This window comes from Scardinius erythrophthalmus (assembly GCF_964197995.2).
Source record: "Scardinius erythrophthalmus genome assembly, chromosome: 3".
Classification (NCBI taxonomy): Eukaryota; Metazoa; Chordata; class Actinopteri; order Cypriniformes; family Leuciscidae; genus Scardinius; species Scardinius erythrophthalmus.
Window position 1 is genome coordinate 15,223,957 of NC_138223.1, and position 12,478 is coordinate 15,236,434.

A 12,478-nucleotide genomic window follows, 5' to 3' on the forward strand; every position below is an offset into this window, starting at 1 on the left:
AATATTATTTGCAAGGAGTTTAAATGGATTACTTCACAACTATATAGGCTACAATTAGACCTGGAACTTTATTAGCGTTCTTATTTCAACTTTATTCCCTTAAATTCATTTTAATCCTTTAATTATTTAATTTCTTTAAATAAAAATACCAAAAAAGAAAAGAAAAAAAAATTGATCCCCCCCAATGTTCAAGACATGGTTACGACCTTGATAAGAGGAGATGATCTAAGAAGAATCAGACAGAACAGACTACAGAGATTTGCTTTGACATGTATCTATTCATAAGAATGTGTAGTTACAGGTTAAACATTTTTATTCTACAGCGCTCAAATAAGTAACTCAAAGCTGTACCTCTGACGTAAAGGTTAGCTGGTGTCGAGTAGCGCGTTCCTTCACTGTTGGTTGCGACACACTCGTATTTACCCTGATCAGTTTCTTCACTCTGATCAATCTGAAGTGCACCTGGATACATATGCACATAAAAAGGTTAAACATTTACAACACAACGACACATGCACATACTTTATCACCAGCCCAGTCCTTTGGATCGAATGTTCCATGTTCTGTACAAGTTAAGCTCTATCGACAATATCTGTGGCCTGTTGTTGATCATCACAGAAAATAATTTAACTCGCCAAACAAAGACATTTTATATACTGTATATTGTTTTATTTAAGTTAATATACTTACTGTAATTTCATATACTTTTCACAACGTTAGTAAGAGATTCTATAACGCTAGTGTAATGTCATATACAGTAGCAATACTTTCTAAGTACATATTTAGATGTACCCAGCTAGAAAAATACAGTGTCTTGCACAACCAAATTATTAGTCGAATCATGTGTCGGAAAAAAGTCCAATATAAACTAATGAAAAAAAATTAATTAATTTATCATTTTAAACTAATCTATTAAAAGAAAATTATAAATCCTGCACACATTAAAAAAGTTATTTGCAACGTTTCGATCAGTCGACCTTTCTCAGGCTTGCCTTGCTCTATTGACATCTATTATGAGTTCATTACTGTACACACAATTTCTGTTTGTTTTCAAACTAAGGGATGAGTACAAATTATTTTGCATGGAAAATCAAAAGTATGTCACAGATGCTGTCCATAGAGCTCAACAATTTTGTTAACTGTAACTCAGACATACCAACACCACACAAACTGGTTTACATGTAAATATCAGGACAAATTACAGTGGCCAAGAGAGTTAAAACAACATATAAATCATCAGAGTATTTAGAAAAACTCCTGGAATAAGTCTGCCAATAATAATTTGGTTCTTACCAAAGAGAAACAAAGCAGTCAAGTCTCTTTCAATCATTTTTTTTTATATATTAATATTTAGATATAGACACAAACAGATAGAAAAGACACAGGCTGTTGCACAGCTTGTAGAGCAGATTCTAAAAAGGCTTCATTAAAAAGACAAGATAAAAATAATAAAAAGCCTGGTTTTTCATCCAAGTAGAAATTTCTAGCTGAAAAATGAAGTGCTGTTTAATTAGAGAGAGAAAGAAGTGAAAAGATCCGCAGAGGGATCAGAAGAGCGTGAGAAAAACAGCAAAAGCAGGAAAAATGTTTTAATTGGAATAAATTAACAGCATTTCAGAAAAATATCAATATTTTCTGTAATGTTAGTAACAGTAAAATGAGTCATGGAAATTACTTGAAAAAATATTTTCACAATATATAATAAGTTCATTTAATAATAAGCTTCTCTTTTCCCATCATTCATCTGGAAAATTCATAAAGGCCCCGATATACTCATGGCGAAGTTTAGGGGTAAAACAAAGTTCAAAATATGTGACCAGTAATATACTGTTAATGAACTTCTAAAACTGTCCAATACTGCTGAGAGCAAAGTGAAATAGCAAAATGAATATGTAAATACATGCTGCGCGCTTTCCTCTCAATAATAAAATAAACACACAATGAAACTGAGACAGAAAGCATTTTAAAGCAGCACTATGCAGCTTTGCCGATTTCTTCGCTGTTTTCTCGCTTTTTGCTCGCAGGTTTCTCTATAGAGCTCCCCCTACAGCTTCGGAATAGATATTTGACAACACTGTCGTCAAAACTCGCTGGCGACTCTCCCCCCTCCCATCTTCTCCCGCTGGTCATGTGCATTTGTTTTCAAAGAACCCGGCAAACGCACGGAGCCATGTCCACTGAGGTATGATACACAGAAAGCTAGCAAATAAATGTTTAGATAGTGTATGTGTGCAGTGCCGTAAAGCAATTCGTTACATCGCGAGACCTGATATCACGCGATACTTCCTGACGCTGAGGCCGGCGGCCCGCCAGCTCAAAGTTGCAAGGGTGGTTTTTTTTGTCTCACAGGCGCTTGGGGGGTGCGTGACGACCACCATTCAACGCGAAAAAAGTCATATAACTATTCCAATGACTCCGAAGCTGTTCGGTTAAGGTAAAAAAGTTACTTAGTTCACCTTTAATAAAGCATAAGAAAAGTATCTGATCAAAGCAACGTGGAAATGTTGTCACAAGTAAAGTTGTAAAGTTTACGGCGCTCTAGTAAAGTTACGTCATGTTTATTTATATAGCACTTTATACAATAAATTGCTTAAAATCAAGAAATACAACTTGATTTTCTACTATAAAGCAGCTCTCCAGTGTGTTCATGTTTTTCTTGCGGACGTCTGACCTCAACAGACTGAGCAGGAGAAATGAACCAGAAAAGATTTCCACGAGAAAGAAGGCGGAGCCTCAGTTCACACCCACCTATTACATAATCGCCACGGACCAATGGGAGTATAAAGGTGTTTACCAACCGTAGCAAACTTTTCCGGAAAGTTCGCTTTGGCAAGCTGTTTTGATCTCCCAAAACGAACTCCAAACGAATTTCATTTCATCACATCAGTTCGTACTTCGATTTCGCTTGAGTATATCGGGGCCTTAAGTCATCTCTGATATCTGCTATTCTACAAAAAATTATGGCATATCAATTTTTTTTTTTTTCAGTTTCAAGCAATGATGCAACCATTCAAATGTTGGAAAGGGGACTAAACATAAAACTTTAAAGATCCCATAAAAATTTTATATTCTAAAAATGTAATCCATGGCAGTTAGCTTTGAATATGTTTAAATGCTATGCACTTTTAGAGGATACACACAATTTAAATGTATAGCCTTTTGGGACAACAGGCCAAAAACAAAAGATGACTCATCTATCGATTTTTGGTTAGAGAATATGCTAACTAGAATGAGAACATCCCTCCTTTTATTACCTCGTACATATGTTTTAGGGATGAGCCTTTCAATATGTCCTGCCCATGCTTCCCTTTTCAATAGGTAATACATCAGCACAAGAAAGAAAACGGCATCAGACAATGTAATGGGGCCTTTAAAAACCATATTGAACAACCAGTAAAGTAAATCCTCTTTCATTTTTCTCCCCTAAAGTAGAGATTTCAAATCATTTTTATCAACTTACAAAATTAATGTCTATTTGATTTTAATTCACCATGAAAATAACACATTCAGATAAGATCTGCATAAAGGGGAGGTAGTTTTATCATGGTATCAGAACCCAAACATTAATCATGATAAACACAATCTCTGAAAATGACACGGTTAGTCAAACAATCAGAGAGAGAGAGAGAGAGAGAGAGAGAGAGAGAGAGAGAGAGAGAGAGAGAAAGAGAGAAAGAGAGAAAGAGAGAAAGAGAGAGAGATAGAGAGAGAGAGAGAGAGAGAGAGAGAGAGAGAGAGAGAGAGAGAGAGAGAGAGAGAGGGGAAAAGGAAGAAAGAGAGAGAGGGGAAAAGGAAGAAAGAAAGAGAGCGATAAGGTGAGGATAGATGTGGTGGGTTGCTTTAGTCTCTTACCTCGGATAGGCGTACCCCCTGGATGTGTGAGAATGAAAGCAGATGGGAGATTAAAGAGAAGACGAGTTAGTGCAGCGAGGGAGAATGAGAAGAAAAAAACAAAGTGACAGAGAGAGAGTGAAAAGTAGATACAGAGAAAGAAAACAGAAAGATAGAGGGATAAAATAGAAACAGCAAAAATAAAGTGTGCAAGAAAGAGAAAAAGGGGAGTAGGGAGACTCTTCGTGTCTTAAGTGCAAAGTGTATGTTGGGATTTTATGAGATGGCAACAGAGGTTGTCTTAAGCAAAAAGAACTGAACATTTTCCGTCATTTAGCACGTTTTAATGATTATAAAGGTTATACTTTATAAATATTTTCAAATATAACAATTTTACAAATAATAAAAAAATGCTTTAATAAACAAAATCTGGTCTATTGTGTATCCCTATTTCAGAAATATTTTTAGCCATTCTCATAGTACTACTAACTATAAGTTCCTTTGCAACAACATGTCAAGTACCCGTCATTAGAGTATTAGTAGACTATCTGCTTAATATCTGCTAATATTTATTTTGATGGTTCCCCAACAGACCTTCTACTTCATGTAATTAACTTTGCATGTACATGTCAACTTATTCTACTAACTCTAAACCTAACCCAGTCTACTAATGCATTAATAATTGACATGCAGTTGCAAAGTTACTTATAGTATGCAAATAGGGATTAGAAGTAGAGATGTGCCCGAAGCCGAATATGCTCGGAAAATAGTAAAGGGACATTGTGATGTAAAAAACACGAAATGGGATGAAAAAATATATATTTAAATGCTTTTGCGTTCTCTCGCAATTATTTAGTTGGGTAATTATATTGTATAGAATTTTCAGGCATCAGGAAGTAGCTATCAATATGCGGGGTATTGAAATGTCTTTTGAATGCGTGCTCGCTTTTCACTTTCCCTTTCCCTTTCGAATTTGCAATCACGCGCGCGGTACTGACACCACATTTTCCAAGATAAAATATTTCATAGTGACGCTCAGGATCTGTTGTGCACCAAATCTTCTGACATCGTCCTGTCAGTTATCTCTCCTACTATCTTCACGTGACAAGTGAAATCTGACGTACTGTAATGTAACCGACTACCGCTGCAAGCCTAACCATGTCCCTTAAGGGGCTTCGTAGAATGCGTTTTCTGTGCCTTTGTGAATTCGGATTTAAAGGTACCGTATGTAGGATTGTGGCCAAAACTGGTACTGCAATCACTTTAAAAATACTGTAGAGCCGTGTATCCCCTCCCCCTCCCCCCTGACTCGAGGTTGCCAGATAAGCTGCAGGATTCAGCAGAAACGTATGCTGCTTCAATGAGCTTCCAATGGCAAGTGATGACGAGACGTACACAGTAAGTTTTTTTTTCTGTTAATTGTGTTTATGCTTTATGAGAGATATTTTGATGAGTAATTACTTATTTAAAAAATGTACTAATTGTTGAGGTGCTGGGGACATAATAGCTGAAGAGATAAGCGTTTTTGATTTGATATTTAATTTGATTTGATTTCTTTATTTTGAACATATAAATACAATTACAATTCAAAAAAAATCTGAGGAAAAAAAAAGGATAATAGTAAAAGAAAACAAAAAAACATATAGACTTAAACAACAAAATAATACTTCCTTATTTTTCAATACGAAAAAAAAACCTTGATTTACAAGTGCTAAAGTTTTTGTCATATTATAGGCTAAAAACAGAATAAACATTTGCCACAGAAATTAAAACACGGGACAAATTCAATATCACCAATGGCTATCACAGGGTTGTTTTCAGTCCCATCAGAAAATATTGTTAGAGTAACTAAATTACATTAGCAATGGTCATACAGGTCAACTTGCAGCATGTGTAACTTAGTCCACGATATACGTGAAGAACGAATGACGAATAATGTTTTCTGAAGTAAAGTTAGGCTTGTCTCAATTACGTTTCAAATTGCCATAATGGTCGTGCTAATGTTTTCATCAGCGTCTCAGCATAATGACAGAGAAACGGGCTCCTATAATGCATTGCAAATGCATACGTCCATGTGAGCTAACGTTACGTTGCTTGAACACGCATAACTTTGTTCGACTGTCATGAATATATGAAATGTCCATTGACATCCAGTACAAGTTAGCCAAGCATAGATGAATCTTACCTGTCTAGGAGAAAATTAGCAACGTTGGCGTCTGTGTTCAAATTCTTCTCCGTTTTCAGCCGCCTCCATCTTTCAAAAGCATCTCCTATACAAATTCTGGTTTTATTTCGGACTTTGTCACAACGAATTTCTGAATTATAACGAGGTCTTTTTGATTTAGTAACGTTAGACATTTTTATCCGACTAGAGTTAGGGTAGGTTAGGTTTAGGTTAGAGCAAAGCTGGCAACCCGGATCCCGAAACACTACTGACTTCGTGATTGGTAGATAGGTGGAGGGAGGCGCTCAGGCCAAAACACAAAATGACAACATCAACATCAGTTGAGGGCTGCAAGTCCACTTTTTAAATGACAATATCCTAGCCATACTACTGTTGTCAGTGATATAAGTATTTGAAATGAACATGATTTCTTAATGTCTAGTGACACATCAGGGCAATTTTATGATTAATTGAAATAGATTTCTTACATACAGCTCCTTTAAGCTTCGGGCACAACCCTAATTAGAACTAAAGAAAAAAAGTGGAAAAAACGTTTTAGGTTCACACTTGTAGTTTGCTTCACACTTTGGAGTCTCTGAACCAAAAAAGAAAATGATACATTTAGTCCTGTTTCGCTTAGCGTTCACACTTGTCATTTTGTAAACCTAAATATACAAAACAAAGAAAGAAAAAAATAGCTTTTATGACATACATGTATATTTTGAGACAGAACTTACCGAACATCCAAAACAATGCTGTGTACTAAATGTGCTCCTTGTATGTGCATACATATGATGGTATTTTTACCAGCTGAGAACTCACAAAGAGCTTATAAAATGTGTAAAGGAATCAAAAGAGCGCCAGAAATTGCTCCGTTGCGCACACAAACAAAATGCTGCGAGGAGACGCTGTTTCTGATGCCTGTGCCGAACTGATAAACAACGTAGCTCCCATAATGAGAAAAAACACGTATGCTTGAGAATTCTTTCCTTTTTAGGCTCACATCATCACATACTATTTTGGGTTCATTTAGATGTCTTTGGTCCGTATTCATTTGAAGCGTTAAATAAGCTCACACTTATTCAAATGAACCACACTAAGAGCAATCGCAACAGAGTTTGTTTTTAATTGAACCAAACCTGACAAGTGTGAACATACCCTTAAAGAACCCTTGTGAAATCTAAATGATTTTTTGAGGAGAAAAACAATAGTTTATTATTATTGTTTATTAAATCAGATGACCAGATTACAAAAACAAAGAGTGGAATAAAAACCAAGAATCTGCCACTAAAAAACAATTTCCACAAAAGTTATTATAATATCAATTTCTCAGCAAAAATACCAAGTGTTTGGTCATGACGGAAAAATGTACAACCAAGTCCTCTCAGTGACGGATAACGATTATTCGTAGCACAACCTCTGGATGACACCTGTTTTCTAAAAAAGTTGATCATGAAATTCATGGAAAAGAACACAGAGACTTAAGACAGGCAGACTCGAGCCCAGAGAAAGAGGAAAGCCAAAAAGGCCACGGTTTTGGGTGAAAAGCCACTGTAACATTCAGCATTAGGACATTCAAACCTATCTAGGCAACAAAGTAAGAGAAAGAAAGAGAGAAAGAGAGAGATCTGAAAGAGTGAGAAGGGGGTAGTGATGCAGGAAATCCAATGCCAAGGGCAGTGAGTGTTTGGAGAAGTGAAAGAGTGAGCTAGTGAAGGAGGGAGCAAGAAAACGTAAGTGAGAGTGGAAGCGAGAGGCTCAGTACCACACGTTAGAGGGGCAGCGCTTGGGTAAGGAGAACTATCTACTGTACGTGAATACTGTGTTAAACTATGTTCTGACTATATGTGTGTGGAGAGAGGGTGACTATATTGTTAGGGGAAATTCAATATGTACTGTAGATATATCATGCGCTTTACCAATAACGACTTGTTTGTGTGTTTTGTGGTTGAACATGAGTGAGTGTGTGTTGTGCCTCAGAATAACACACTTACCAAAGGACTCTGTAGATTAAAACACAGAAAGAGAGACAGCACATTTATCACTTAAGGTCGTCACACAGCAAAAACAGTGTGTTTGAGACTGTGTGTGTGTGTTTGAAAGGACATTAGGCTACAGGATTTCTTTAAAGATGCACTCAGAGAGGTTATGTGTGTAAGTTTGCGGCATGGGATCTCATGGATTGTTTCATTGGTCTTGCAGTGACTGAGTGTCTGGACATAAAAAATTTCCCACTGTTATGTTGTGTCTTTTATATGTCTATTGTATTGTCTGGTTTCCTTTTTACAGGTACTTTTATAATTATGTTTTTTTTAAGTATATAGTATATTATATGTATATGTCGGTTCCACGTTGATTATAGTCCAATACTAAAAAAAAATAATTTATCGGTATCAGCCGATATTTCAATTTTCCGGTTACATTTACATTACATCTACCAGCATTTAACACTCACTTAAAGTTACTCTTTAAAAGCACTTACAATTTAACTTGCACTGTTAGATCTTTTAAATCTTTAACAAATTTTAAAATAAATATCGTTTTTTTATACTGTACATCATAATGCTGTGATGCATACATTTATTTTTTTAGCATTTAAGATGATTTATTTAGATGATTGATTTTAATTTATTTAGACACAGTAGTATATCATTTTAATATTAGGCACAGCATGAAAAAATGATAGGCTTTCCAGTATCGTATCAGCCAGAATATTAATATTGGTGCATTCCTATATATATTAAGTAAACTTACAACATTATTATTAGTATTATTTGTAACTTGTTTCAAGCTCAGCAAAACACAGCTGGTCATGTGACATCAACATGGCTGTCCCCATGAGGAGACCAGCTCCATGCAGACTGAACCATATTTTTATAAAGCTGATATGACTCTTCATCTCATGAGAGTGTACATAATTTAAAACGTATTAATAAAATGTACTATTTATTTTTTAAAGAGGAAAATTAGCTAAGTGCACCTTTAAACAAATGACGAGAATAAGAGAACAAAGACTGCAAATCCTTCAGAGCACACACACCTGAGCGTAGTTGTTTGATCCGGCCATGAGTGTGTGTATCTATGGGGAGGTAATCTTTAAACCAGGTGATCTCTGGGTCAGGTGTTCCGCTGGCTGCACACAGCATGGTAGCGGTGCGAGAACGCTCCACCACCTTCAGCTGAGGACCCATATCAATATTAGGGAAACCAGTGGGAAGCTGGTCCTCTGAAATAAATAAATACAAACAAACATTACGCTCACATCTCTGCTGATATTGGAAATCACCAAAACAAACACGATGCAACACAGGCACCTCCCCCATCATGAGTGTATACGCTCCCGCTGATTTGTTTGCTCCTGCAAACAATGAAACAAGTGTGTTTTGGTTCTTGGTCTGATCCACTTTAACAGTGTTTCTCAGAAATCACTTACTGCACCTTAAAGTCCAATTCCCGTAGACCATAAACAGCCTGTACTATTATAGACCACAAACTACAAAATAAATAGAAAATGCACAATAGTAACTAAGATTATTTTTCATTTTACAAAAAAAACAACAACCACTTGCTCATTTTAAATCTTGTCTGTAACATAAGCCGATAATTATTTTCAAAAGTTGTTCACTCATTACAAAAAAAATATGTTTGGGGTTTGTCAAAGTTAACATCTCAATATAAGATATTAATTGAAATATACTAGGGATGCACAATATATCGCCCACCATATCGGTTATCGGCCGATATTTGTTCATTTTTAATATTATCGTTATCGGTCCAATACAAAAATTTGGCCGATATATTAAAGTCGATAAATAATGGATTATTTCCTTGAGCTGAAACGCTTCAGATGCTGAGACACTGTTCGTCATGATGGTTTTGAATTGCTTGAAATTTGATTGGAATCACTTCAAAAAAGGAAAATACAGTTAACTGCAACAAGTTCTCTCATAAAGGCTGTCATATTGGTTACATAATGATATCGGTGCATCCCTAAAATATATTAATTAAATGATTTACACATATTTATCCAAATTTGATATTGTTACTGAAGTCAGAAAATACAAAATGCATCACAATTATTTGATTCTATAGACATATTTGGTTTTTATTTCTTACTTAAAATTAGAGCTGTTTTTATTGTATATAATATGCAGTCAACTTAATAAAAAGTACATATTTTCTAAATAATATTAAAAAAATTAGCTCTGGCTTTAGTATAGTGAGAACAAAAAAGCAAGCTTTTGAATTTAGGAAATAATGTATTTACAACATTCTAAACATTTTTAAATTGGTCTTTATACATGAAATCATACAGCTGCTGATGTTTCAGGAAGGGGGTAAGGGGATCATCATATTTTGGGATCCTTGTCACTTAAAAAAATGGTTTAATGCATAATATCTGCAAAATTTACCACAAAATCAGCATAGAAAATGTGTAAAAAGTGTAGATTCAGTGTTGGCCTATAGCTGTATATTGGCCATTATATTGATTATTGGTCACTGCATGAAAACAATTACTAGAAATTATAAATTCTAATTGGAATTTCCAAAAATTCTGTGGTACTAATAGCAGAAATGCCATGTATCAGGCAAGCTTGACAGAAGCGCACTTCAGAACTCCAAGCTAAAGCAAATTTTTGAAGCTTCCAGTCAGATCCATTACCTACCGCGGAGAACACTGAGACGTGTGGAGGCGCTGATCTCCCCTCTATCATTAGATGCCACACATTCATATATAGCCTCATCTCGCGGAGTCCGTAGCGGCTGCACTCGCAACACAGACCCTGAACCATCCTCAAACTCTATCACCTACAGACAGACAGAGAAAAATGTGTTAGTAACTCCCTGAATAGCTTGTGTGCCTTTATAGACCATGTGTATTGAATCCACTGAGCCAGGACAAATGTGTGAAATTACAGGAAGTGTACTATGGGAATCTCACTTTACTAGTGTTACAACCTCATATCACTGCTTGCAGCAAATGTGTAAGCAGGCTGTCTGTACGGTTTGTGTTTGTGCATTCGGGGTTCGAGAGTTTACCTCAAATCTCTGGTTGGTGACTTTTTTGCCTTTTCTGCTCCATGTGATTTTGGGTAGTGGATCTCCTGTGGCTTGACATACGAAGGAGGCCACGCCCCCCTGAACACCTATCTGATCAGTGGGCATACGAGTGAACCGAGGAGCACCTGCCAAGAAGGACAGAGATTAGTGGTTTGTATAAGGTGACCCATAATTAACTATGACTGGGTCAATACAAGCCCAGTTAAAGGGATAGTTCACCCAAAAATTTTAATTCTTTCATCATTTACTCACCCTACAATTGTTCCAAACCTGTATGATTTTTTTTTTTTTCTGCTGAACACAAAGATATTTTAAAGAATATGGGAAACCAAACAGTTGATGGGCCCCATTGAGTTCCATAATATTTTTATATACTATGGAAGTCAATGGGGCCAAACAACTGTTTCGTTTCCAACATATCGATACAAACATAATCTTTTGTGTTCAGCAGAGTATTGAAATTCATACAGGTCTGGAACAACTTGATGAAAATGATGAAAGAATTTTCATTTGTGGGTGCAAGTGCAAAAGTGTCTTGAGGATGGGGAAACTCTCTTCTAGTATTAAAAAATCTCCATTATAAATATGAATGCATCCATACATTTTTAAGTTCTCATATAGTATAACTTAAAGGTAGGATTTAAAATGAACAAGCAACAAATGCACTTAATATAACAGTATAATAAGTTTACTGCATATATACATGTCATGACATGCACAGTTAAGCCAATAATTATTTTCATGTTTTAAATGCTATTGGTTTTTAAAAAAAAAAAAAAAAATATATAGAATTTTGCATTTAAGTTAAAAATTATTTGCAAGAAAGTTTTACCTGCATTTGGCGCTTGTTAATTTTAAAGGAGAACTTGGTAACTTTTTTAACTTAATAAAACTGTCTAGAATTCATTTGGATGGTGAAACAACCTGTTCTGGTGATACTGGTGACTTTCCCCGCTCCCCCCAGCGTTCCCAGGCGGAAAACCAACCTTGCAACTTGGGGACTACTGTCCCGGCAAGATAGAAATGGGAAGTCTCGTGAGAAGCGAGAACGAGAACGAGCGCGAAACACGAATTGCTTTACGGCAATTCGACATAAACACACACGCATGTATGATGCATTACCAGATTACCCACCTCGGTAGACAAAGCTCCACATGATACAGTTGGCTTGCTCCGATCAAAACAAACGCACATGAGCAGCGGTAGAGAGGGGGAGGAGGCCGCCGCAAGTGAGTTTTTTACGACCGTGTTGTGAAATATACACCCCCCCACAGCTGTAGGGGGAGCTCGTGGGGAAAACATGCGACAACAAAAGGAAAAATCAGCGAAGAAGTGACTAGAGTTCGCTAGAGTTGCCGAGTTCTCCTTTAAACCCTGCATGTAACCCTACATGTAAGCCGAATAATTATTTTTACAGTGTGT

The 12,478-nt window shown here is 36.2% G+C and overlaps 1 protein-coding gene across 1 annotated transcript in view; it reads right to left on the reverse strand.

Moving 5' to 3' along the window:
* The window catches only part of ptprdb (protein tyrosine phosphatase receptor type Db), a 62,112-nt gene that overhangs the window by 29,716 nt on the left and 19,918 nt on the right, over nt 1–12,478 (reverse strand). The window contains exons 3-6 of the mRNA XM_081362476.1: nt 11,036–11,181; nt 10,663–10,804; nt 9,036–9,221; nt 352–462 (exon numbers count right to left, since the gene is read on the reverse strand). Coding sequence (XP_081218602.1) covers nt 352–462; nt 9,036–9,221; nt 10,663–10,804; nt 11,036–11,181 — 585 coding nt within the window. The remainder of the gene's footprint in view (nt 1–351; nt 463–9,035; nt 9,222–10,662; nt 10,805–11,035; nt 11,182–12,478) is intronic.